The sequence below is a fragment of the Rattus rattus genome, chromosome 4, assembly GCF_011064425.1.
Source record: "Rattus rattus isolate New Zealand chromosome 4, Rrattus_CSIRO_v1, whole genome shotgun sequence".
Lineage (NCBI taxonomy): Eukaryota > Metazoa > Chordata > Mammalia > Rodentia > Muridae > Rattus > Rattus rattus.
Genome location: NC_046157.1, coordinates 4,049,378 through 4,074,663, shown reverse-complemented (window position 1 = coordinate 4,074,663; position 25,286 = coordinate 4,049,378). Strand labels below are relative to the sequence as shown.

Below are 25,286 nucleotides of genomic sequence, written 5' to 3'. Positions count from 1 at the left end.
GAGGCCTGGAGTCAGCAGCGTATAATCAGAAAGTCATGGAAAGGCCTGAGGTTTGAAAATTATTTAAAATAAACATTAAAACACTTGATAACTGGTTTCACATGACAGTGATTACTTAAAATGTTTAGATAGTACTCCCTCCCGAACAACTTGATATGAGTACTCCCTTCCGAACAACTTGGTAGGGTCCGTTCTCTTCACTGACTACAATACCCAGAATGCAGCTAGAGCTTCCGGCGTTGTCCCCGCCATCATGGATTCGGGCGGAAGTAATCTATAGCTCACTCTAATTCGACGAACAATGTATTGAGCACGTAGTTGCAGCCTTCAAACAATGTGTAACTGAATTTACTTTATGTCTAAGAGTATATTTTTCTGAATATTCCAGGGTCAGATAGTAGACATTCCTTCCCGAAGTAAAGATGTCCGCCAAGCGTAGAGGGCTTTGGGTAACTGGAAGTTAGCGTCAACACGAGCAACAAGGTTCGCAGCCGGAGTAACGATGTTGCTTCTTTTTGGGGGGCGGGCGGATCTTATCCAGCTGCGAATCGCAGAGCATTATTGGCTGTCCCCGGTAGGACCCAATCAGAAAGGAGGAAAGACTAAGAACTATTGGCTGCTGGCGTGGACCAATCGGAAGAGCTGTGATTTGGCGGGAGTCTTGAGGACCTCCGGGCTGTCGGTGTCTCAGCGCCAGCTCTAGGTATCCGGCCGCTGTGGCTATGTTCGTGACCGATTTCCGCAAGGAGTTCTACGAGCTAGTCCACAGCCAGGTGACTCCCGTCCAACGATCCTGATCAAAACTTTATCTGAGGGGAGGGATGAGGGCGAGTGTCCGTGGATGGGCCGGGAGGTCAGGGTGTTGCCACAGACTTTGGTGTCCCTGTACTCAACTCATCTGTCCGTGTTCGCTTCTACAGAGGGTCCTTCTCTTTGTGGCCTCGGACGTGGATGCCTTGTGTGCTTGCAAGATCCTTCAGGTGAGCTTTGAAAGCCTTAGGAAGATAGGACTGGGGCGAGAGGTGACGGGACAGGGTTGGCCCCAGCAGGAGGTGGGGCGCAGAAGGGGAGGGACCAGAAGAAATAGACAGGAGGTGAGTTAGTCAAAGGATCCTCTGACCTATACCGAGACTAGAGAAGTGTCGTGCAAATGGTGAGACAAGTAAATAGTGGTCTTTACCATAACCCAAGTGAAAAGGGTTCCACCTCTGAAATCTTTGAACGTGTAAATGACCTCTCAAAGATGGAATTTGAGATAAGGAACGTGACAGCTGGGCGTGGTATCATAGCCAGTGCTGGAATTACTGGAGTCCCTGGTCAGTTCGAGAAGATTATTAGTTTGGGCTTTGATCATAGTGTGGTTTTTACAACGAGCTGGGCTCAGGATTTTTCAGAACCCCTATAATTTAAAATTAGTTTTTTCCCTTAATGTTTTACTCTGGCAAATTGTACAGATTCTTTATTGTACAGATTCAGATTGATCGCTCGCTCACAGCCTTGCCACCTAGCTTTACCAAATAGCATATCACATAGATCTTTGTCTCTCAACTCAACTAGTTTGCTGATTTGCTTCTGGTGATTCCAGGTAAGTTATCTTAAACGAGGGGTTTTCTGACCGTGTGCTCTTCCTCCAGGCCCTGTTTCAATGTGACCACGTACAGTACACGCTGGTTCCAGTCTCTGGGTGGCAAGAACTTGAAACTGCGTTTCTTGAACATAAAGAGCAAGTATGAACTAATTTTAAAATAATTAAGCAGCTCTCCTCAGTTGCAGCTTCTTAATACTTAGCATTTGGCTGGTTCTGAAGTAGAGTAAGTGTGTTTTTGAAGTACCAGTTTCATTATGCTTGATATTATGGTGGCAGAATCAACGTTGCCAAGGAATCACCAATTTGAGGCAAGTCTGAACTACATAGAGCAAGTCTGAGGCCAGCTTGGGCTACATAACAAGATCCTGTCTCAAAAGTAAAAGAGGTGTAGGTGTGGACCGCACCTATGCTGACCTCACTTGTTATTTTCATTTATTTATTTATTTATTTATTTATTTATTTATTTATTTATTTATTTATTTTGTATCTCATATCAGTCCCCTCTTCTTAGTCCCCCCCCCCAGTTCTTCTCCCTATTCCCCGCCCCTTCTCTGAGAAGGGGAGCCCCCCAAGGTATCCCCACCCTGGCACATCACTGCAGGACTAGGCACATCCTCCAGCACTGAGGTCAGACAAGGCAGCCCACTTAGGGGAATGGAATCCACATCCAGGCAACAAACTCGGACAACCCCCCCCCCTCCAGTTGTGGGATCCATATGAAGACCAAGCTGCATATCTGCTACATACGTGCACGGGGGAGTCGGGGCTTGCAGGCTAGGTCTAGCTCATACTTGCTCTTTGATTGGGGGTTCAGTCCTAACCTCACTTGTTTTATTAGAATACAGCACTGTTTTATGTTATCTCTAGAAAATGCATTCCAGTTATCAAACACATTTTTTTTTTCACTTCGGAATTTAGTAGAACCAAGATTGCTGACCTCTACCTGGGACCAGATGGGAAGTGGGATACTGAAGACCCTAAAGGGAGTGGGTAGGGCGTGTCAAAGCATCTTTGGAGTCCCTGGCCACTCCTAAGATGACTTGGAAGAGATTCATTTATAATTTTGAGTTTTTCCTCCAGTATTGAGACACCATCTTATTTGCTAGCCCAGGCTGGCCCTGAACTCCTGGACAGTCCTTCCGTGGCCTTCCAAGTGTCATATTACAGGTGTGGGCCCACAGGCAGGCGATTTGGTGTTACTAAGGCGGTACTAAGGTTTTTGCTATAGTGAGAGTTTACTAAAGGACTTACTATTTAGGGGGCCACAGGTGAGTCTGCCCATGATTTCCTGCAAACCTAACCCACACAATGCTGTTAACGAGATAAGCCGCAGAGGACAGGATAGTTGAGCGATAGTCAGCGAGACTTCAGTATGTGCCTGAAGTCTTGCTCCTGCTCTTCAGTAGCTATCAGCACAAGTCTTGAGTTTATGGAGCCTCAGGAAGGCTCTTCAGGAAGCAGGAAGAACCTATTTCACAGTATCATCATGGAAAGACAATGAGACCAGCTGTGGGCAGTTTTCCAGCCACTTAGCATTCCCGCTGAGCCGTAACGTGCTTGGTAGAGGAGCACAGGGACTGGCAGTGTTGAGGGAGGAGGTGTCCTTGGTGCGGTGTCTTCCTTTACAGTGCCTCCTCCTTTTTTTCAGTTCTCCTATTTCATCCTCATAAACTGTGGCGCTAACGTGGACCTGTTGGATATCCTTCAGCCTGACGAAGACAGTATATTTTTTGTGTGTGACACCCACAGGCCAGTGAACGTTGTGAATGTGTATAATGACACTCAGGTACCCAGCATTTACGTGTGCTCTCCCTTTAGTCAGTCTGTGCCTTATTGTGCTGTGACAGCATCGCACAGACCTTTGCAAAGCATGCTTCCCACTTTTCCAGCTAGGGGGCGTCTTCAGTACAAGAAGTGTAGTTTATCTGACTCATGTGCCTGTACACAATGCATTGTGAAACGCGCAGCATTTGGAAGGTGGAGGATCAGAAGATGGCTCTACTGTACTTAGTCTGAACCTCAAAGCATTAATACAAAATGTGGCACAGACCAGCTGTTTAAGCCTTCTGTGATCTGCTCTTTCCACAAGGCTTCAGACTCTGAGATCCTCAAAGAAGAATCTCTTCAAAAGAAATCAGTCAGCAATTGCTATTAGAGATGAAAATTGTATTGTCTTAGGGGTCTTGATCCATTTGTGTCTCTATAAGAAAATATCCGAGACTGGGTACCTTATAGATAAAAGTTATATTCAAGAACATGGTGCAAACATCTGCTCTACTCAGTAAGACCCCTGTAGTGAGTAGTTTCCCCATAGAGGAAGTGTATAGGATAGTGAGGAAATTTCCATGGGAAGACAGGAACATCAGAGCAAGCCAATGAAGGTTTATAGCCGGGTGGCACAAGGAAGAAGCTCGACACACTTCCGAGAGATGCTGTTATTCCATCAGTAAGGAGAGAGCCCTGATGACCTAACACTTGCCAGGCCCCACTTCTTAATGGTTCTACCCCCTCAATACCCTACACAGGCAGCAAGCTTCAGCGTGGTGGACCATTTGGGGGATAAACCATTATGACATATCCAACCAGAACAACACATTCATATTCTCTATCAAAAGCCGACTGGTAGAACTTTTTTTTTTTTTTTTAAATATATAGCATAAGAAAGAAATGTTGGGGGGGGCAGAGAGATGACTCAGTGAACCTGGGTTCAATTCCTAGTACCCACATGGCAGCTTCTAACTGTCTATAACCCCAGTTCCATGGAATCTGACACCCTCATGATTTAATAATGCCATGCGGGGCAGCTCTCGTGCCTTACTGGACGGTGCCGAGCAGCCTGAGCTCTGCTGTCGTGTGCACGAAAAACTTGGGAGCAGCTGGTTAAGAAAAAGTGAGATTCTACAGAACCAATATGATGAATGGTTTTCTGGAAAGGAGAGAAGAAAAACTGCATTGGTTTCTTTGTTTGTTTTATAATAGATCAAATTGCTTATTAAGCAAGAGGATGACCTCGAAGTTCCTGCCTATGATGACATCTTTAGAGATGAAGCAGAGGATGAGGAAGATCTTTCAGAAAATGACGATAGTGGGGCAGAGCCTTCAGAGAAGCGCTTACGGTTAGAAGGGTTAGAAGAGGTGAGTGGGTCAGGTGGGTATCCTGAAGGAAGCAAAAGTAGGACAGACAGGTGTGTGAGAGCCAGCTGTGGCATTCCAGGTGTGTGAGCCAGCTGTGGCATTCCAGGTGTGTGTGAGCCAGCTGTGGCATTCCAGGTGTGTGTGAGCCAGCTGTGGCATTCCAGGTGTGTGTGAGCCAGCTGTGGCATTCCAGGTGTGTGTGAGCCAGCTGTGGCATTCCAGGTGTGAGTGATCCAGCTGTGGCATTCCAGGTGTGTGTGAGCCAGCTGTGGCATTCCAGGTGTGTGTGAGCCAGCTGTGGCATTCCAGGTGTGTGTGAGCCAGCTGTGACATTCCAGGCCTGTGCTCAGCTGGGCACGCCAAGCAGAGGGAAATGGAGGAGTTAGTGTGCATTAGAACAGACTCTGGCTTCTACCCCCTAGTGTGGTGGCCTCTGGAGTTTTCTGGAGTTATTTGAACTGTGTTTTATCTCCACAGGAGGATCCTGGCAAAGGGAATGAAATTTAGGTCAGTTTAGCTCGATGTAAGATTAACTAGCAAATGTTCAAAACAGAAAAACTCATCTGGTGGCACACGCCTTCGATCCCAGCACTCTAGAGGGAGAGGCAGGCAGACTTCTGAGTTCAAGGCCAGTTTGGTCTACAGATCACTAATCCCAGGACAGCCAGGGGTACACAGAGAAACCCTGTGGCAGTGGGAGCAGGCAGGGGCAGACCCACCACGGAGAAACATTAAACCTCCACTCTCCCACAGTATCGCTCATTGTAGTTAACAGAAAGGTACCATGTGTATCTGATCCCTTGGCCAGTCCTACGGAAACACTGTAAGGAAGGCGTGTATGTGTGAGAGTGTGTGTGTGTGTGTGTGTGTGTGTGTGTGTGTGTGTGTGTGTGTGTGTGTGTGTGTGTGTGAGAGAGAGAGATCTGAATTTGATCAATAGAAGGGATCTGCCCAGCATGAGCTTCTGCTAGCTCAAGGGAGGCAGGCGGGTAGATGGTGTCTGTCCTCTCATGGGGCTGTATTCTTACCTGTGATTGCTACTCTTTTATTTGCTTTAGTGCTCACAGGTTTGAGTCTATTCTGTGTGAGCTTCCTTTAGCTTTTTATGGGGATTTTTGGTTTTGGTTTGTTTGTTCTTTTTGAGACGGGGTCTCATTGTGTAGCTCTGGCCAGACCGATAGGGCAGCTTTGGTTGGGGACTTTGTTCTCCTTCTGTTGGTTTATCCCGATTGGCAGCTTCTTGGGTTTCAAGTCTGGGTAAGCCAAGAAAGGAAAGCAGGCTATATACAGATCTTTAACTGTTGTGCCTTTGCTCCTACCGTTTGCAATATTACTTAGCTTCATATATGTAAGAGTTTCGGTATGTCCAGCCAACATTGGGATATCTTAGCACCATCTTCCTGAAGGAAGTCTTGTCATAGACTGTAGAATCACCACAGCCTTTGTACCTAAGAAGTTAAAACCATTGCTGGCACACCCGAGAGGAAGAAACACAGCTCTTGTTTTCCTGGTGGCACACAGGGACTTTAGATGCTAGATGGGCAAAGTGGCCAGACGCTGGGCGTACTAAGGAGCACATGCCAGGAAAGCCTGTGCTCTTCTCTATCTGGGTGGTGTCCGCCAAGTTCTGGAGCCAGATGAACCAGTCCTCCCCTCCCTCAGCTACTCAGCTTCCCAGGTACAGGCTGAACTTGGAGAATGGACAAAGCCTACATTCTCCCTCAGAGATCTGTACCTAGGGGCTTCTTCCAAACCAGCCCTTCGCCAGGCTTACCCTTTTTGTCTTAGACTCTTTTCTATTGTGACAAAACACCGTGACAAAGACAACTTATAAAAGAAAACATTTAATTTAGAGCTCGTGGCAGGGAGCACGAAGGACAGCGGGTAGACATAGCCCTGGCACCATAGCTAAGAGCCTACCCCCTTGACTGTAAGTAGGAAGCAGACGGAGCACACTGCGAATGGAGTGGGCTTCAGAAACCTCAAAGCCCACCCCCAGTGACACACCTAATCCTTTCCAAATAGTTCATCAACTGGGAGCCAAGTACTCAGACACATGAGCATATGGAGGCCATCCTCACTAAACACCACGCTTTTCTTCTGTTTGTCACTGTTTCAGGAGATAGTGGAGCGAAACAGGAAGAGGAGGCAGCGCAGGGAGTGGGAGGCCCGGAGGTGAGTCTGGTGAGGTGGCTCTGTGGTACAGGAGCCCAGACTTTGTCCATCAGCGTCTTACCCATAATCCTTTCTGAATGCCACAGTCCCGTAGTTAGGAGTCTTGGGGTCAGCCACTTTGGAGAGAGTGCATGGCTGTTGCCTCGAAGACAGCCTTGAATCACCCCATGTATTGGTCCTTGGCTTCCTAGAACTATAGGACAGGCCCAGTAGTCACCCAAATCCAGGCTCTTCCGTTAGAACGAGGCCTTTACCAGACTTGCTTTTCAAATGTGGATACTTTCATTTATAATCTTCTTTAAAGTAAAATAACAGATACCTGGTGACTGCATAAAACTTTTCATGGAAAGAAATATGAAAAGTAATTAAGTTATCCATAATTCCTATTACTGCGTGTGCAAAAAAAAACATGAGGTGCTTTGAAATGAAAATGCTAGAGTGGTTGTTCTCGCTTGAAATACACAGGTAGCTGTGTGTTTGAAACTGGACACAGTAGGAGTTGCTTGCTAACGGCCTTTGTGGTCCAGCTGAAGGATTTGCCCACCATGAGAGAGAGACTACCCTTCCTATAAAAAGACAATTTCAGGCCGTTTCTAGAAGTTTAGGGATAGATAAGTTCTGAGTTGAAGTTTCTTTTCTGAGTTAAGTCTCTGAAATATTCTGAATTTCTCTCTGAATTTTTTATATTTGTGCATGTTTTACATTATCAAACTACACATCTAATTTTACATTTTTCTACTTAAAAATTGTTGGTGCAAGGTCCCACCGTATATCCTGGGCACACCTGCAGCCCCTCAAGCACGGAGAGTAAAGCGCGTGCCACTATTTCTGTATAATCATTCTTTATACCTCTGAATTCATCTTTGGTTTTTGTTTGTTTGTTGGCTTTTGAGACAAGGGTCTCATGTAGCCCAGGTTGCCTCCAACTTGCTGTGTGCCAAGGATGACCTTAAACTTTTGGTCCTTCTGCTTCTCCTGGGATTGTGGGAGATTATAGGTGTGTGCTGAGCTAGCGATCTACGACCTGAGCCCATCCTCAGGTCACAGATTTTCATACTTCTGAACAGTCTTAAAAACTGCTTAGTGTTTAGAGCCAGGTGTGAAGTCAAAAGAAGGGACTGGAGGGACGGCTCAGTGGTTAAGAGCACTTGTTGCTCTTGCAGAGGACTGGGGTTTGATTCTCAGCATTCATAACTCCTAGGTACTCACAGGTACACATTCATACTCATAAAAACAATGTAAATAAAACAGCTTAGTATTTGTTTGCTTCTTTTGATTCGGTCTTTGTTTTTTTTTTTTTTTTTTTTTTTTGTTTCTTTTTTTTCGGAGCTGGGATCCGATCCCAGGGCCTTGCGCTTCCTAGGCAAGCGCTCTACCACTGAGCTAAATCCCCAACCCCGGTCTTTGTTTTTTATTAACACATTAATTGTACATTATTAATGGGTATAGTGTGATGTTTTCATATATGAATACAGCCCTCTGGGCTCAGTCCATAACACTGAAGAAAAAAGATTTCTACTGCCTTTCTGTTTCCTTTTAAAGGATGTTTTAGTTTCTCTGTTTGGGTGTGGTGTGGGTGTGTTCATGTGCACAGCCTTGAGTGTTTCTCCTGATTGCTCTCCACCTTCTTCTCTGGAGGCAAGTTCTCCTGCTTAAGCTTGGAGCTCATCAGTTTGACTGACGGACTGGGCCATAAGCTTGGGGCATCACCTGTCTGTACCTCCCCCCCACCCCAACCCCAGTATACACAACATCTTTATCTGTTGAGCCATCTCCTCAGCCTTCTTATTCATTCATTCACTTATTTATGTATTTATTTAGAGACATTGCCTTACTATGTAGCCCAGGCTGGCCTCCAACTGTCTCAGTCTCGTGGCTACTGGGATTACAGGCGTATACCACATTATCAAGCCCTTTTCTCTGTCCTAGTGCTTTACCCTTTCGAACAAGTCTATAGTTAATAACTTTGTGTATACAGTAGTGTGTCTCTGTTCTTTTTAATCGCTTTGAGGTGATTTCTCAGAAACCAGGTTCTGAGGCCAGGGCTGCCTAAGGTGTGCATTCTGCTAAGGAGTCACTGAATAAACAATCGGTACCATGACTTCTTGCTTTTTTCTTTCGGAAACTAAAGTTTTAGCCTTTTTCAAAAAGTTTGCCTTCCTGTCCTGCTGCTCTCAGTCAAAGACACCATTTTGTGTTGTTACAGGAAAGACATCCTCTTCGACTACGAGCAGTATGAATATTATGGGACATCGGTAAGTATGAACCGGTCTGACACACTATAAAGGTTTGACTCCAAGGATCAGCGTCCTAGAACAGGAGAGAGCAAAGCCAGAAAACCTGGCGCTCGTGAGAGTTGCCTTTGGGTGGGTGGTGCAGCCTCTGCGCTATCTGCCCTTCTCCTCTGGAAGCCGAGTAGGATGGATGCTTCCCAGTGTGCTCTGGTTGGCATCATGGTTTCCTTTTCTTTATGGTGGCACAAAGGCGATGCATTTCTCAGAAATCAGTGCTCTGAGACGAGGACTTTATGCACAGCCCTGCCTAGCCCTAAGCTGCTGGCTTCAAGTGACCTTCTTTCTGCCTCCTCCTACGTAACTGGGAGTATATTTACACACCATTTACCCGCCAAGATAAATTTAAGATTGTAACAGGACTCTTTCTGCTTCCTGGCCATCTTGACATGAGCTGTTCTTTGCCATGCCTTTGTGGTGACTGAAATTACAATCTAAAATAAATCCTTCCCACCTTGTTTAAAAAAAAAAACAAAAAACAACTTCTTGCCTTTTGTCTTTCAGTTTTTGTAGCACTGGGGATCAAACCTAGGACTCAAATATACTAGGAAAGTGCTTACCATTGAGCTACCCCACAGCACTTGCTAATTATTTTTAATTATAGAATCAAGCAAACCTTTTTTTCATAAAATAAAGCCAGGCATGGTGGCACACACCTTCAGTCCCAGGACCTGGAAGGCAGAGGTGATGGATCTCTTAGGTTTGAAGCCAGCCTGTTCTATAGAGTGAGTTCCCCGACAGCCAAGGCTAAACAGAGATCCTGTCTCAGAGAGACAGAGTTGTTCTCTGTGCTTCACATTTGAGCTTCTCTGGGCTACTCTCTGTGCTACACAAGCGTTGTGGTCTAAAGGAGTCAGCCAGGAGTTCCAGAGAAACCAAACCTGTGATCTAGCTAAGCTAGAATGTTGAGCGAGTTAGATGAGTTGAATGCTGCTTATTTTGTCTTGTTTCTGCTGTGTTAGGTGTACCCGTTATAGTTCGAGGGCGCCTGCACTCCTTTCAGAGGCAATTGTTAGGGTAGCCCCTCAGGCTGGGTAGCAGCCATGCTTCTGTTCATCATCAAAAATACAGAGCAATGGAGCTGTGAGGATTGCTCAGCAGGGCAGTTAGGAGCAGCACCTTACGGAGCCAGATTTGGTTCCCAGAACCTACACACCAGCTCACAGCCATCCATGGATTCACGCCTAGAGTATCTGCCCCTTCTCTGACCTCTGTGGGTACCGGGCACATACGTGATGCCCAGACACATCAGGCAAAGCACACACAGTTAAAACAAATCTTTGAACAGACTGAGTAAGCTGGCTTTTGTCGGGATTACTGTTGCTGTGTGAAACACCGTGACCAAATCAACCTGGGGAGGAAAGGGTTTGTTCCACCCTCCACTTCCAGGTAGTACGTCCATCACTGAGTGAAATCAGGGCAGGAACCAGTAAGCTGGGGCTGATGCTCAGGGCATGGAGGACCGCGGCGTACTGGCTGCCTCCTCTTGGTTTGCTCAACCTGCTGTCTATATTATAAAGCCCAGGACTACTAGACCAGAGATGGCACCACCCATAGTGGGAGTGCCCTCCCCCATCAGTCACTGATTAAGAAAATGCCCTACAGGCTTGCTGACCGCCTGATCTTATGGATCAGTTGTGTCAAGTTGACATAAGACTAGCCAGCACAGCGGCACACACCTTTAATCCCAGTACTTGGGATGCAGAAACAGGAAGATCTCTGTGTTCAAGGCCTGGCTGGTCTACCTAGTGAGTTCCAGGCTGTCCAGGGCTACATAGTGAGACCCTCTCCGAGTAAACAAATAACTGTGTATTAATCTCTGTGCAAGAAGATTAAACTATGGGATTACAGGAGCGCTTCTGACTTTTGAAATAGAACTTAGTGTAGAAAGCCTGTTGTTAGGCTCTGTTAGCACTAGCCAGAATTTAGGGCCTTCAGTAGCTATAGAAGATACATGGTTCTTAACGTGTTGATTTGATGTAAGGTTTTTGTCTGATTGTCTATGATAGTGCAAAAGGGATACGTGCTTAGTACAAATCAAGTTTGTTTCAGTAAAACACTCGTTAGTCTTGAGACTTGGCCTTTAGGTCTTGGACTCTTGGTATTATCTTCCCTGTGTCTTACTTATAATCCGAGGGTCGCCCTGTCCTTTAGCTCTCTGCTCAGCCCCCGCAGTGGTTAAAGAGGGAATAATGCTGTCTCGGAAATGAGCCCTCATTTTCTCCAGATCCCTTGAAATTTTTCTCTGGAGGAAAATTTATACTAAGTCTGCTGGTCAGACATCTACTGTCTTCACAGTCTCTCACCAAACTTAGACTCCATTCAGGTCACTTACCTCTTCTATCCTTGAACAGCCCCGTCAGAAAGACTTTCACAGGGAGTCCAGGGCCCCTCCCACTCTCTCCTGGTGGCCAGAACCAGAGCCATCCCTCATCTGGCTTCCCTAGGGATGTGTCTGAGGCTGCCTCCATGCAGAAAAGACTGTGAATACAAGGTAGACAGTCAGACAACAGGGCCTCCTGACCTGTTTTCATTATAGCCTGGAGCTTACCTCTGAGATGTGCAGCAGTCCCTGCAGTGCTATGCCTGGACTTCCCACTGGGTGGCACTTAGCTTCCATTCTTCATTCCTACATGACTAAACACAAAGATTCACATGACATTAGATAGCAGAGACTGATGTTTGGGGTCAGTGGAATTACTCTGTCATCTTTCCCTTACTCTGATGGGGACTTTTTCTCACATGCTAGAAAGTAGCCTGAATACCCTGATCTGCAGGGCTTCACTGGGCTCCTTGGCTTGGAGCTGTCCCCACTGTGTGGCCCCTTCTGTGAACTCAGTTGCTTTGACTTCAGGATTTTCTGTTTTCCTTGCAGTCAGCCATGGTGATGTTTGACCTGGCTTGGATGATGTCAAGGACCTGAATGACATGCTGTGGTGCGTAGTGCATGCGTGTGCCAAGCCTTGCACACACACACACACACACACACACACACACACACACACACACACACACACACACATATATATATAGCTGGAAATCCTGCTAAACCATGTTGGGAGTCCTGCCACCAGCTAAGGTCCAATGCTTCCATGAGGAATGTTAGGTGCAGCCCCTCTCTGGAATGACTAAGCCTAGTCTTCCAAGGGTTAAGTGTGGTGCTGGGTGCTGGGGGCGGGGGAGTTCCAACCTCATTGAGGACAGTGGGGCTCCAGGTCAGCTCCTGTCTCTGCACCCTCGTTGCTTATTTAGCCTTATGCCCAGCAAGTACAGTCCGTGCAGGTTTGAGCGCGATTGTCCTTGGTAGGCACTCTTGCAGCCCTGGCACTGGTAATAATCCAATTCAGAAATGTCCCCTTTTGCAATTTCTCTGTCAGATTGTAACCAGGCCTTGAGCACACAGACCATTGAGCCTCTCAGGCACTGTCAACTTGATTGATTTTGATCCATCTGGATCTGATCCGTTATAAACGAGAAGCATGTACTTCTGCCCTGGCGCTGCTCCTTGGCCCCCCATTTTCTCTGCAAGCAATATGCCAAGGCCCTTCAGGTCTGATCACCCAGCGATAGCTACACCGGTCTGCAGAGAGTCGGGGCAGTACTTTGCGGGGCCACCTCTAAACCTAGGGTGCCCTGCCATTCTCCAGGTGTAATGCCGATCTTTTGGCCCCACCCCCTCTCAGCTCTTACTCTTACACTGTGTGCTGTTACTGGCCATTTGCCAAGCAGCTGCCCCCACCAGGTTGGTTAGTGCTAAATACTTAGTTGATTGATATTGAAGCTAAGTTTGTTTCCTGCTAGATCCGGTAGCAACCGGTCTTAACCAGAATTGCGGGGGCCTGGTCTTGGGTGTGTGCATTGTACCTTTGACAGGATCGTTCTACTGGGTGGATTCCCTTCTTGTGTAATTTGTGATGGGTCCTTTGGGTCACCTGTTTACATTGGTGGCTTCTCTCTAACCCAAGTATAGTTTATGTCTACCCAAGCTTTGCCCTAGAACTGGAAGACTGACCTTGCGTTTCTTCCAGTATCTCAAGGAAAACCTTCCCTAAGACCCCCCCTTTCTTTAAGATGGAAGGCCACCACCTCAAAATGTCAACATTTGGAAATCACAGTAGGAAAAAGCCCAAGATAATTATTCACAAGTCGGTGGCAGAGCACAGTGGGTTTGGGGGCCATGCTAACAGGACACTCCCACTTGGTTCCACAGCACACGCCTTCCAAGGCCAGGCAGCTGTCGCTTGACCCTGTCACCTTGCTCCCTCCAGGTGGGCCATTGTTGGGTTGACAGACCAGTGGCTGCACGACAAGATCACTCAGTAAGTAGTGACCTCCATTCGCCCAGCAAGTGCAGTCCGTGCAGGTGTGAGCGACACGCCAGACCTCACACACGGCGGCCCTGTGTGTGGCCGTCTCTGAGTCTGCACAGGGACACGGGCGGCGGCAGCAACACGAGGAGGACGGTGGCTCTCCTTGCCTGGATCCTTGGCCCTAGCACCAGGCTCTGCCTTTGCTTGGCCTCCTTACAGCCTGAGGATTCCACTGGGTGGAGCCAGCAGCAGCAGCAGGGGCTTGGTTTGACTGTGTTCTGTGGCCTAGAGGCGGGCACTAAGATGTAGCCCATGCACGTTGGAGGTTACGGGGAGACATGGATTAAGGAAGGAGATGAAGGCCTAGGGGTCCTGTCAGGAGGATGAGTTTGATCACAAAATGGAGACCCTCTTGTCACCATCCCAGTTGGTGGGCCATTGGGACCTGGAGCAGATCCATTTGCACTTGTTGGCAATAGGTGTGCTAGTCTGGACTTTGTACGTGGGTTACTGTTACAGGGTCTAATTGACAGTGTGGGCTAGACACCTGGCCAGCCTCGTCAGTGCTGCTCTCAAAAGGTTTCTCAGTACCTAAAGATGGGGCATGTCCTGGCCAGAGAGCACCCTGCCCAGCTCTGTCTGTTGTCACTCTCTAGCTGGCTGGTTTATACCTAAACAAGCTTCCCCAGCCCTCATTCAGGAACAACTGGGGAGGGAGCTGGTTCAGCCTACCATGCTCTGTTCCAGAATGAAGTATGTGACTGATGTTGGCGTCCTGCAGCGTCATGTGTCCCGGCATAACCACCGAAACGAGGCGGAGGAGAATATGCTCTCTGTGGACTGCACCCGGATCTCCTTTGAGTACGAGTATCTTTGCAGCTCGGTACCTTGGGTGTAGGCAGTAGTCAACTGCTGTTAGACTGCTGCTCAGCTGGTTCTTTCTGCCCCGTCACCACGGTGATAGAGCCCCCATGCCCTCCTATGAGCAGTGTGATTGTGCTCTCTTCGCTGGCCACAGACGATGTCTGAGTCACGTGGGAGCTGCTGAGAGCTGAAGCAAAATGGACTGCAATCCCTAGGAGTTGGGAAGGGCACCTATGGGGACAAAAAGCACCACGTGTCCAGTGGAGCGGTGGCTAGGCATCAGCAAGACTGCAGAGTATCTGATCCTGTAGAGGAGAGGCCTGAGATGGGACCATGGTCTAAGGGGCAATGTGTGGTAAAGGGCAAGTTCAAGAAGGGATGGAAGAGGGCTTTAAGGATAGGCAGGGTTTGGCTGGGCTGGGCAGGCCAGGGAAACATATCAGTATAGCAACCTGAACTGCTTACTCTGCTTCTCATGGTATACGGGGCTGTGACCACAGAAACTGACTAGCCAACCCCGCAATTGGTCTGTCAAAGGGAGAAAATGGTTTAACTTCAGTTACCCCCTGCATGAGTCAGAGAACTCTGAGTGGGTTCACACCAACCCAAGGTTATGGGCCAATGTTTGCACCAGATATAGGCAGTGGGCACCACATGTGTTCCTTGACCTTGGACCCAGCCTCTGCCTGGTACTGTACCAGCACTGGTCCCTCCATGAGAGCCTGTACAACACCAGCTACACTGCAGCCAGGTTCAAGCTCTGGTCTGTGCATGGGCAGAAGCGACTCCAGGAGTTCCTTGCAGACATGGGGTAAGTGACTGCCTTGCCTGTAGCCTCCTACCCTGCAGTCTCCACCCTGCTGGCACGAAGCATCCCCACTCTGTTGATGCACTCGGGTCTACAGTACAGTCAGTCCCTCTTCCGTGTCCTAGCATGGTCTGAGTGCACCTGTCGACACCCTGGGCATGCACAGGGTCCCAGGGCAGGTCTCTTCCTGCTGTCAGTGTCTTGTCTCATGCAGCTTGCTCCCTCCAGGCTCCCCCTGAAGCAAGTGAAACAGAAATTTCAGTCCATGGACGTTTCCCTGAAGGAGAATCTTCGAGAAATGATTGAAGAATCTGCAAATAAGTTTGGGTAAATGCTTTTCTGCGTTATGTTTCCTTTTCCGTCTCCTTCTCTTTTTTTCAAGACAGGGTTTCTATGTAACCCTGTCCATCCTAGAATTCAGTCTATAGCCCAGGCTGACCCCCGCTGGGAATTGCAGGTGCGATCCACCACGTCCAGCATGGATTACACTTTAGAAACAGGGCTTCCACTTGAACCGTCCACCTGCACTGATGCAAAAATAAAAGCTGGCCCCAAGGATGTACAGACTACTGGGATTGGCTCAAACCGAACCTAAGGAAATTTTGAGTTCTCTTTGGATTACAAATGCACTGTCTTGCTGAGCAGTGATGGTACACGCTTTTATTCACAGCACTCAGGAAGCAAAGGCAGATGGATCTTTGTGAGTTCGAGGCCAGCCTGGAGTTGAGTGAGCTCCAGGACACAGAAAAACCCTGTCTTGAAAAACTGGAGGAAAAAAATGCACTTTGTTGGACTGGAAAGATGGCTCAGCAGTTAAGAGCACTGATGGCTTCTTCTATATGACCTGGGCTCAAGTCCCAGAATCTACTTGGCAGTTCACAACTGTCTGTGACTCCAGTTCCAAGGAGTCTGACTGTCTCACAAACGTGCATGCAAAGTACCAATGCACATAAAATAAGAATAAATTTAAAAAGAAAAGTGCATACTGCCCTTCCAGAAGACAGGCCCCAGCCACATTACTAGTAGCTCATAATTACTTGTAACTCCATCTTTGGACACATGTACACAGAGACATGCATTCACATAGTAAGTTCATGAAAATAGTAAAAAGACAAACTAGAATGCACAGTGGAACTCACTGAGTAGACCTTGTAGATCATGCTGGCCTGACTTGAACACATAGGAAGTCTCCCTTCCTCTGCTTCCTCAGTACTGGGGTTAAAGGTCTGTGCCACCACATCTGGCATGTTTAGGGTCTTTAAACCCTGGGACTGTGATGGAGACTCAGAAATAAAGCACCAGGGCAAGGGGCAGGCATACTGTATCCTACCTGTCTTCAGGTGCCACCGAAGCCCAGTGCCTGCCTGCTTCTGCCTGGACAGGCATTTAGGATGCAGGTGAGAACTTTGCCCATACCCTAGACCATATGATGGCTATGTGGTCCTCATTGCTGAACCAGTGAAGCAGCCAAGGTCAGGGCAGTGGCTGCAGGGACTGCATGTGTGGGTCTTCTGGCCCACCTCATCCTCCAAGCGGTGGTCACAGTGAGCATTCTTGGGGACTTGTGAGTAACTTGTGCTATCTTTTAGTCTGGTCTGGGCATACGAGCTTACATACAGGTTGAGAGTGCCAGTTCATTGCTTCCTCCCTACAGGATGAAGGATATTCGTGTGCAGACTTTCAGCATTCAGTTTGGGTTCAGGCATAAATTCCTGGCCAGCGACGTCGTCTTTGCCACCATGTCTCTAATGGAGAGGCCCGAGAAGGATGGCTCAGGGACAGACCACTTCATCCAAGCTCTCGATAGCCTCTCCAGGTAATGGCTATGATCTGGGCTGCCGTTCTGTGGCTTCAGCCTTCCTCTGCACAGAGACCAATCACAAAGATTCATGAGAGTGTCTGTCCTACGGGAACTACAAGGTTAGAATCCCTACCCCTGAGCAAGCTGTTCCTAAGCTGCTGTTCCAGCGCCAGTGTCCTTTTCATTTTATTTTATTTATTTGTTTGTTTATTTATTTGCGATAAGGTCTTTGTGGCTCAGGCTGGCCTCACATGCCTTCAGTACATATCCCTGTCTGACCTCAAGTTCATGCCTGAGCCTCCCAGAGCTAGGACTGAAGTACGTGTGCCACCACCCCAGGGTCCTGGGTCCTTTGCGTTCCTTTGTGATTGTTCTTTCTCTTCTCAGTCTCTTAAGACATTGTCATTGGCTCTTGTTTTTCTTCCAGTTCTTCATTTTTCATTCTTGCATCTCCAGTTCTCCTTTTGTTTCTAATGGAAAAGGAGGACACTCCCAGTTGGGATGTTTTGGAGCTGTGACTTTCCAGTAAACCTGTGTGTCAAAGGTGATCCGCTCCTCACTTGGTAATTTGTGGATTTCTTTCTGTTTAGTTGTTTACTTGCGTGTTTTGAGGGTCTCATAGTCCTGGTTAGCCTTGAACTAGCTATGTAAATAGACCAGGTTGGCCTCAGAGTCACAGACATTCACTTGTTTCAGCCTCCCAGGTACTGGGATTAAAGGCATGCACCACCATGTCCAACTTTCTGGTTTTTTTAAAAATAATGACTTGGTGGGGACCAGACCACAATACTCTATTTATGTAAGTATTATGAATTTAATTCCATAGGTTTTACGAAAAGGCCAGTTCAGATTACTTTTCTAACACAGTAGAACTGCTTTTTCTGTTGATTTTTGTGCAAGGTCAAAAAATACAGGATCCTGCTTTCTGGTTTCCTCAGCTCTGACTGACGCTTGTGCTCTCTTTCTCTCTCTCTCCCCCTCCCTTCCTTCCTCCCTCCTTCCCTTCCTCACTCACAAGCACTTAGCTCTAGCTTGTTTCCCCCTTTGCCCTGTGCGTGCAGACCAGTCCCTTCAGTTCATGGCCCAGGCTCTGTGGCTCACATTTGCTTTTTGTACAGTTTCGTTAAGAAGCTAATCTCCCATTGCTGTCTTCCTAAAGGGAGACATTGTCCTGCTTTATATCTGTGCCTTGTGTTTTCCATGGATTTGTTTTGTGGAGCTTGAAGTAGCTTTTCTAGATTCCCCCCTCTCCCCCCATCCCACCCCACCCCCAGCCATTTGAGTAAATGACTTATTTCTTTTCAAAGTTTTCATTTCCGTCAACACTTCTGGTTTCTGGCTTTTTCCCCCTAGTGTCCTGTCCTTGTTATAGGAATGTTAACAGTTGCCCAAATCTCTCAGAACATAATGGGGTCATTTTAGGTTTCATTGCCCTCTAACCATCTGTTTCTATTGGGATCCTCCCCCTCCCCACCCCACCCTCACCCCTCTTCAAGCCATAAGTGGTTCTCAAATAATCTAGTGTTTTGTATTTAGGAAGGAAGCTATGGAATCTTGACCAAGCCCTGGGTGTCTGGGTATAGCTATCTAGGCACTTTGCTTGAAGGCCAGCCCTACTTTTCTATAGGGTTCATTTAAAATATTCAGAGAGGCATATTCTCTTTTAGGAGAGAAGAATAAAAGTCCATCTGTTGAGTGGGTGTAGGGCATCTTTATATTTCCCTCATCCCCTGTTGGAGCCTTCTAGGTACCTTCTTGGGTCCTCCTTATGTGATCTCTAGAATCCTATATTGTTTTATAGTCCAAGCTAGCCTCAAAATCACAATTTTCCTGAATGCTGGGATTACAAGTGTGCACCACCATACCGATGCGTTTTCTGTCTTTTGATCCTAGAGCCTTTTGACTTCTTACTCGATCACTGTGTTTCCTTCCTTTCATGTGAAGAGGAACTCAAGGGGGAGAGAAGATAAATTTGTATTCCTAAGCCCCTTTTGAACCCAGAATCAGCAATCTCTTTGACCTTGGCATTTTAGCAAGAGTACTCAACAAGTATCACATAAGCCCTGTGTCCCCTGTTTCAGGAGTAACCTGGACAAGCTGTACCTTGGTCTAGAGCTCGCCAAGAAGCACCTCCAAGCCACCCAGCAGACCATCGCCAGCTGTCTCTGTACCAACCTCGTCACCTCCCAGGGCCCTTTTCTCTACTGCTCACTCATGGAGGTTAGGCTTCCTTACCTGCGTGACAAGCCACTCCCCCTAGTGATCCCCTCTGATCATCTGATCCTCTCTTCCCCTTCCAGGGCACTCCAGATGTCGCACTGTTCTCCAAGCCAGCATCCTTGAGTCTGCTCAGCAGGCATCTGCTCAAGTCCTTTGTGTACTCGGTGAGGACTCAGATGGAGTGGGGATGAGGTGGCAACAGCATGGGTACAACACAGCAGGTGTAGACACTAAGGCGTGGGGTTACCCACGCCCGAGTATATTCCTTATTTGGGGCCGTATTTTAACTCACCTAATCTTTAGGAATCTTCCAGTTTTCTACAAACTCTAGGACTACCACTTACTATTAATGTCACTCAGATAAGTAGGAGGGGCCCCAGAAAGCTGTGTGGCTGGGACCTGGGTTCATCTGTGGCAGACCAGGAAAAGATGGGTTAGTCATACATACCTAGTTCCCAACAAAGGCTTAGACAATGTCTCTGGAGGCTCGTGCCCTAATACCTTTCTCAGAGCACAGTCTAGCCCAGTCGTTATTTAGACAGGCCCTGACCCTGCAACTAGAGGACTTCTCCCAAGCAGGGATGCAGAAAGGATAATTCGTGGTGACTTCAGGATGAGGTTTATGAAGAGAATCAGGAAGTTGAATTTTATTCAGGCTGTGAGGCAGTAAAACAATGATGCTAATGTTCTGACGATAATCAATGCTGTCTCCATGGGCTCCGCCTCCCCAGACACAGCCAGTCTTTGATCACTGCTATCTCAGAAAGATTGGATATGTAGCTCAGTAGCGGAACCTTGCCTAATATGTGTGAGACCCTGGCGGTATTTCTCATCCCCAGCACCAAAGTGAATTCATTTGAGAAACTTGCAAGAAACAAAACTCATGTCTGTTGCGAACCGGCTTCATGCAAATGAAGTAATGGTGTGGGCACTGCATTGGGTAATGTAAGTGCCCTAGAGATGATTGCAGTGTGGGAGAGGGTGTGCAGCTGCATTAAAATCACACAGTGATGGTGTTCATGAGCAACACAACACTCTTGGATTTGGGCCTCCACGGGGGTCCTGGAACCAACCCCCTGCCACCTGCTAGGAATGACTAAAATGTCAAAAGCTGAAGAGACAGAACTAGAACTTTGCAATTCTGTTGACTTCATTCAGATCTCAGCCTCATATCAGTTGTGAGAAAGAATTCCTGACCTCTGCACCTCTCTTTCCTTATCTGTAGAAGACAGTCACTTCATGGGTCTAATCAGTTGCCAGACGTTGACCTAACTCCTACCAACTGCCCATTTCACATGCTGGGTCAGACCTCAGCCCTGTGTAAACCAGGACACTTGGTTGGTCACCTTGATGATAGTGAGAGGGAAACCTCAGCACCTCCATCCTTACTGCAGGAGGGCCCCATGAGGTGTGAGTGCATGACTGAGTTCCACACAGAGCCATGCACTGAGAAGAAGGAGAATAGACAAGGCAGGGGTGTTGGGAGGTGCTCCTAGAGAGCTTGAGGTGATGGGGGGAAAGCAAGAGCTGAGCCCTGCAAGGCTAGGGTGCTAAGAGGGGTGAGCAGCAGATGACTGGATGCTGAGAACCGAGATACCGAGTGGAATGAAGCATACGCTCTGGTGACTGCGTCCCTGGATGCTTTAGGGTGGCCCGACGCTGTCGGGGGTTCTAGGTGCCGAGCAGCGTGCTCCACCCTCAGTGCCGAGAACGACTGTGTTGTGACCGAGAGTGCCCCTGTCTCCACAGACGAAGAATCGACGCTGCAAACTGCTGCCCCTGGTGATGGCTGCCCCACTGAGCATGGAGCAGGGCACAGTGACTGTGGTGGGCATCCCTCCAGAGACTGATAGCTCGGATAGAAAGAAGTGAGCGGCTTCTACTTGTCCTGAGACCCCAAGGCCCTGGTGTGTCGGCACATTGGCCCACCCACTGTGCAGAGCCTAAGTGGCTTTTGCCCTTCAGTGTCTATCATGGGAACCAGGTTGGGAGGGGTCTGTTGTCTGTGGTCTGTCTCCCAATAAGTCTGTCCTGTGCCTTTAGCTTTTTTGGTCGGGCATTTGAGAAGGCAGCAGAAAGCACCAGCTCCCGGACTCTACACAACTACTTTGACCTCTCAGGTGAGTATCTCTGCCCAGTAGCCATTCTTCTGCCTTCACACCTTCCAGGCCAGCAATGGCCCTGGACCCATGCAAGCCGGTGCTGGAGATGCCCAGTCCTCTTGCCCTTCCAGACAGCCCTGGGCGGAGCTGCTGTCAGAATCCTCGCTAGGGAGGCACAGGCCTGCGTGCAGCCTCACTGCCTGCCCTGAAATCATCTCCCACCCTGAAGGGCAGGCTGTCGTGACTCTAGAGGCCAGGCCTCGCTGGGCAAGCCATTCTCCCTCGTTCAAAAGGAAACAACACAGTTTATGGCAGCCCAAAGCTGGCATCATGAAGGGCCTTATCTGCACTCCAGCACTCTGCCCTGCAAGACAGTTTTTTCTTTTTTTTTTTTTTTTTTTCTTTTCTTTGGAGCTGGGGACTGAACCCAGGACCTTGCGCTTGCTAGGCAAGCGCTCTACCACTGAGCTAAATCCCCAACCCCTGCAAGACAGTTTTTGCAGCTTCTCACACTTGCTGCGTTTGGTGAGTCGGAGAATGGAAAAGGCCTAGTCCAGTGATCGCTCACCGTTAGAGCAGCACACAGCTTGGTTCATGCTTGTCCGGCTTTACCTTCGTTGTTTTTTTTTTTTTTTTTTTTTTTTCATCTTGAGGAATAGTCTTGCTGTGTAGCCCACGCTGGCCTTGTTCTTACAGCTTTCCTGCCTAAGCATCCAGAGTGCGGAGATGATAAGCCTGGGCTATCAGACTGGTCTGTCTGTTTTGTTGGTTTAATTGGCTGGTTTTGTTGTCTTGGTTTTTGGTTTGTTTGTTAGAGGGGTTTTCAGGGGCAGGGATTGTTCTGTTGGGTTGTTTTTTTGTTTGTTTGTTTTTCTTATTTTGTGAAGTCTCTCTAGCTCTGGCTGTCCTTGTCCTATTTCTGAGCTAGGATCTCACTGTGTAGACAAGGCTGGCTAGAACTCCCTAGAGATCAATACCCCTTGCCTGCCACGTGCTGGGATTAGAGGGCTGCACCACAGCAGCTGGCCCATCTTATTCTTGTTCACATCTTTTTGCTTTATTTGTTTTACTTTATGAGTGTGAATGTTTTTCCTGCATGCATGTATGCGCACCACGTGCGTGCCTGTTGGATCTCCTGGAACTGGCTTTACAGACGGTTGTGAGCCACCATTTAGGTGTTGGGAATGAAGCCTGGACCATTCTCAACAAGAGTGACAAGTGCTTTTAACTGCTGGGCCGTCTCAGCCCCTCACTGACGTATTTCACAGTAAAACAGACTTGACAGTACACTACTGCCAGTGGCCTACTAGGCCGCAGAGTGCTATAGCCTGGTGACTTCCACAGGCTGATTCCTCTCGATGCCATGCCATGCCATGGTATGGCTGGCAGCCTCTGTCCGTAGCTACATGGTTTCTTCTTTCTTTCTGAAACCCCTCTATATGTCTATGCCCTGATCTCCTTAGGAGGACCCTACTGTTGTGGGTACGGCACACCCTGAGCACCTCGTTTTACCTGTTTGAAGGTCCTGACTCAAGGTGTCGTATTCTGAGACTTTGGAGGTTGAGGTCTCACCAGAGGAACTTGGGGAGCACAACTCACTCGCTCCATCCACCTCTTGATTTGCTTTCAGGTTTTTGTTTTGTCGTGGTAGTGGTTGGTTGTGGATAGGTTGGTTTTGTTTGTTTTATTTTGAGACAAGGTCTTTCTAACGTAGCTCTGGCTATCCTAGAACATACCCTGTAAACAAGGCTGTCTTCCAACACAGACATCTGCCTGCCTCTGCCTCCCAACTGCTGGCACCACTATGCCAGCCACCTCAGTGTTTTATCTGCACCTCTCAGAAGGGCATTCCTTACGTTACCACGCCCTGATTCCCCAACTCTGGTTGCCTACGCTGTCTCAGCAGCTGTAGCTATGGCATCGTGGGATTGGTCCACCATGAGCAGCAGCTCCTGCTTCCTGCCTGTGATGCGGGTGGGTTGACAACAACGTACCTTTGTTGCACAGGGAGGGTTTAGACTGGAAGCTCCCTGGCTTCCTCTGAGTGTTGAGAGCCAGGGGTAGCAAGTGTGGAGGTAGGTGTGGTCGTTGTCAGCCTGGTGGCCAACAGCATGGAGAAGCCCTCTTCCAGCAAACAAGCCCTCCTCGGTGTCTAGCTTTCCTTCATCTTACCTGTCTGAACCTGTCTGCCCTTGTGAAGCTGAGGTACCCTGTGAGCAGGGCTGATGTGGCCTGCAACACTGTGGGGACTGGCATCTGTGCAGTCCCTGTCCAGGTCTGTGTCAGGTTTGTCACGTGCTTTGTGTTCCCTCTGCTGACTGACATTGCTTACCCCTGCGTGCTGTGGTGGTCCTTGCCAGAAAAGGCTCCGGCCTCTCCACCATGTAACCAACAGATCTAAAGTGGGAGTTCAGTGGGAAAGACGAAATCAAACACTGCAGAACATTCCAGGGCTGGCAGGAGCCCGCAGTGTGGAATGCAATGGAGAATTGTCAGCCTGCGGGAGGAGGGGAGGTCATGTACTGTGCCTTGTTTCTCATTCCTCCCTGCTCATAAGATGTTTTCCTTTCATTACTTCAGTAATTGAGCTGAAAGCTGAGGACCGGAGCAAGTTCCTGGATGCTCTTGTGTCACTGCTGTCCTGAGGGTAAGCGTGGGTGGGCTGGGTCCTTGGGCCCAACTCCTGCTTTTGTATCCGTCAGCAGAGGCGGGCACTTGTGTTTCCCATCAGAACAAGGTCTTGAGATTTTTTTTCCCAGGAATGTCTGTCCTAAGAATGCCAGCAAGGCCACAATGGAGTACTTTCGAGAGAGCTTAATTGATTGATTAATTAATTAATTAATTTCATTAAGCATCTTTGACCCTACTCCCACCCCCACCCCCCAAGAATGATCTCAGATTTTCTCTCTAATGCCCACCCTATGGGGCTGAGCATCATGTGTGACATACAGGCCACCCAGAGTCTCATACAGCCACAGCCACAAGCCCCAGGCTGGAGCCCACAGAAATGGCACTCTGGGCTTTTCTGCACTCAGTCATTGATGAGAAAGCAAGCTCTTGGCTCTGCAGGGGCTCTCAGTGGTACACAGCTGTCCTGAGAGGCCTACTGCATGTTGCTGACAGGCCATTGTGACCCAGAACACCTCCCTAGTGAGGCCCACATTCTCCCACATGACCTTCCTTCTGAGGAGCCACATGGGAAGGGGAAGTAGTTTTCTCCTGTGCTTGTGTGACCATCCCAGCCTCCCTTTGGCCAGGCAGCCTTGCCAAGCCTCTGATATAAGAAGCTCTTCAGTCTGGGGCTGCCGTGTCCATGGTAAACCCTAACTGTAGGGGAACAGAATGTCCTAGTGTGTCCCAGGAACGTCATTGTCAGCATAGCATGAGCACTAGGGCCCATGGGGCAAGTGTGTTCTGAGCTTGTGGGGAGCAGCACATGCCAGGGCTGACTGGAGGCAGACCTCTCTCCTGGACTGTCAGTACTGCTGTGTGTGTCAGGCTACTGAGCAGGGCTGTAACTGGGAGGGAGAGGGGAGGCTGCTACATGGTGGAGGAAGCAAGAGACTGCCAGGCAGGGGAAGGGGCCCTTGTACACAGGCTGTGGAGCTGCCCCAGCAGGGTAAGGGGCCAGGCAGGGTCCACCAGGTGAAAAGTGTCTGGGGACTTTTCATGCAGGGAGACATTCAGACTCCGTAGGGAGTGGGAGGACAGCGAGTACCTCAGCAGATCTGGGGTGGCCTAGGACTCCAAGCCCACCCTCACCCTCCTGTTGTAGCTGCTCAGAAGTCACCCTGGGGGAAGGCCTCCTCTGGCCGGCTTGACACACTGAAGAGAAAGGATGAATTGTAGGAAACACTTCTTTCTTCTTCCAGAATTTGATTTCTCCAGAAGTGACCTCCTCCTCCTCCTTATTTATATCACCTGGCCGCTGTTCACTTGTAAGATAACATTTGAAATGTGAGACTGGTTTTTAATAAAATTTTGGTGTTCAA

General features: G+C 48.4%; 1 protein-coding gene across 1 annotated transcript; it reads left to right on the top strand.

The window, feature by feature from the left end:
* Positions 1 to 302: 302 nt before the first annotated feature.
* Cdc45 (cell division cycle 45) lies at positions 303 to 25,286 on the top strand. Its single transcript, XM_032899928.1, is given in 20 exon segments — positions 303 to 773; positions 921 to 980; positions 1,635 to 1,727; positions 3,237 to 3,374; positions 4,568 to 4,723; positions 6,843 to 6,898; positions 9,105 to 9,153; positions 12,065 to 12,098; positions 12,101 to 12,125; positions 13,458 to 13,508; positions 14,247 to 14,366; positions 15,043 to 15,174; positions 15,400 to 15,498; positions 16,826 to 16,987; positions 19,054 to 19,192; positions 19,273 to 19,356; positions 20,942 to 21,060; positions 21,236 to 21,312; positions 23,875 to 23,941; positions 25,167 to 25,286. Coding segments are annotated over 19 exon segments (1,710 nt in total). The 5' UTR covers positions 303 to 722; the 3' UTR covers positions 23,940 to 23,941; positions 25,167 to 25,286.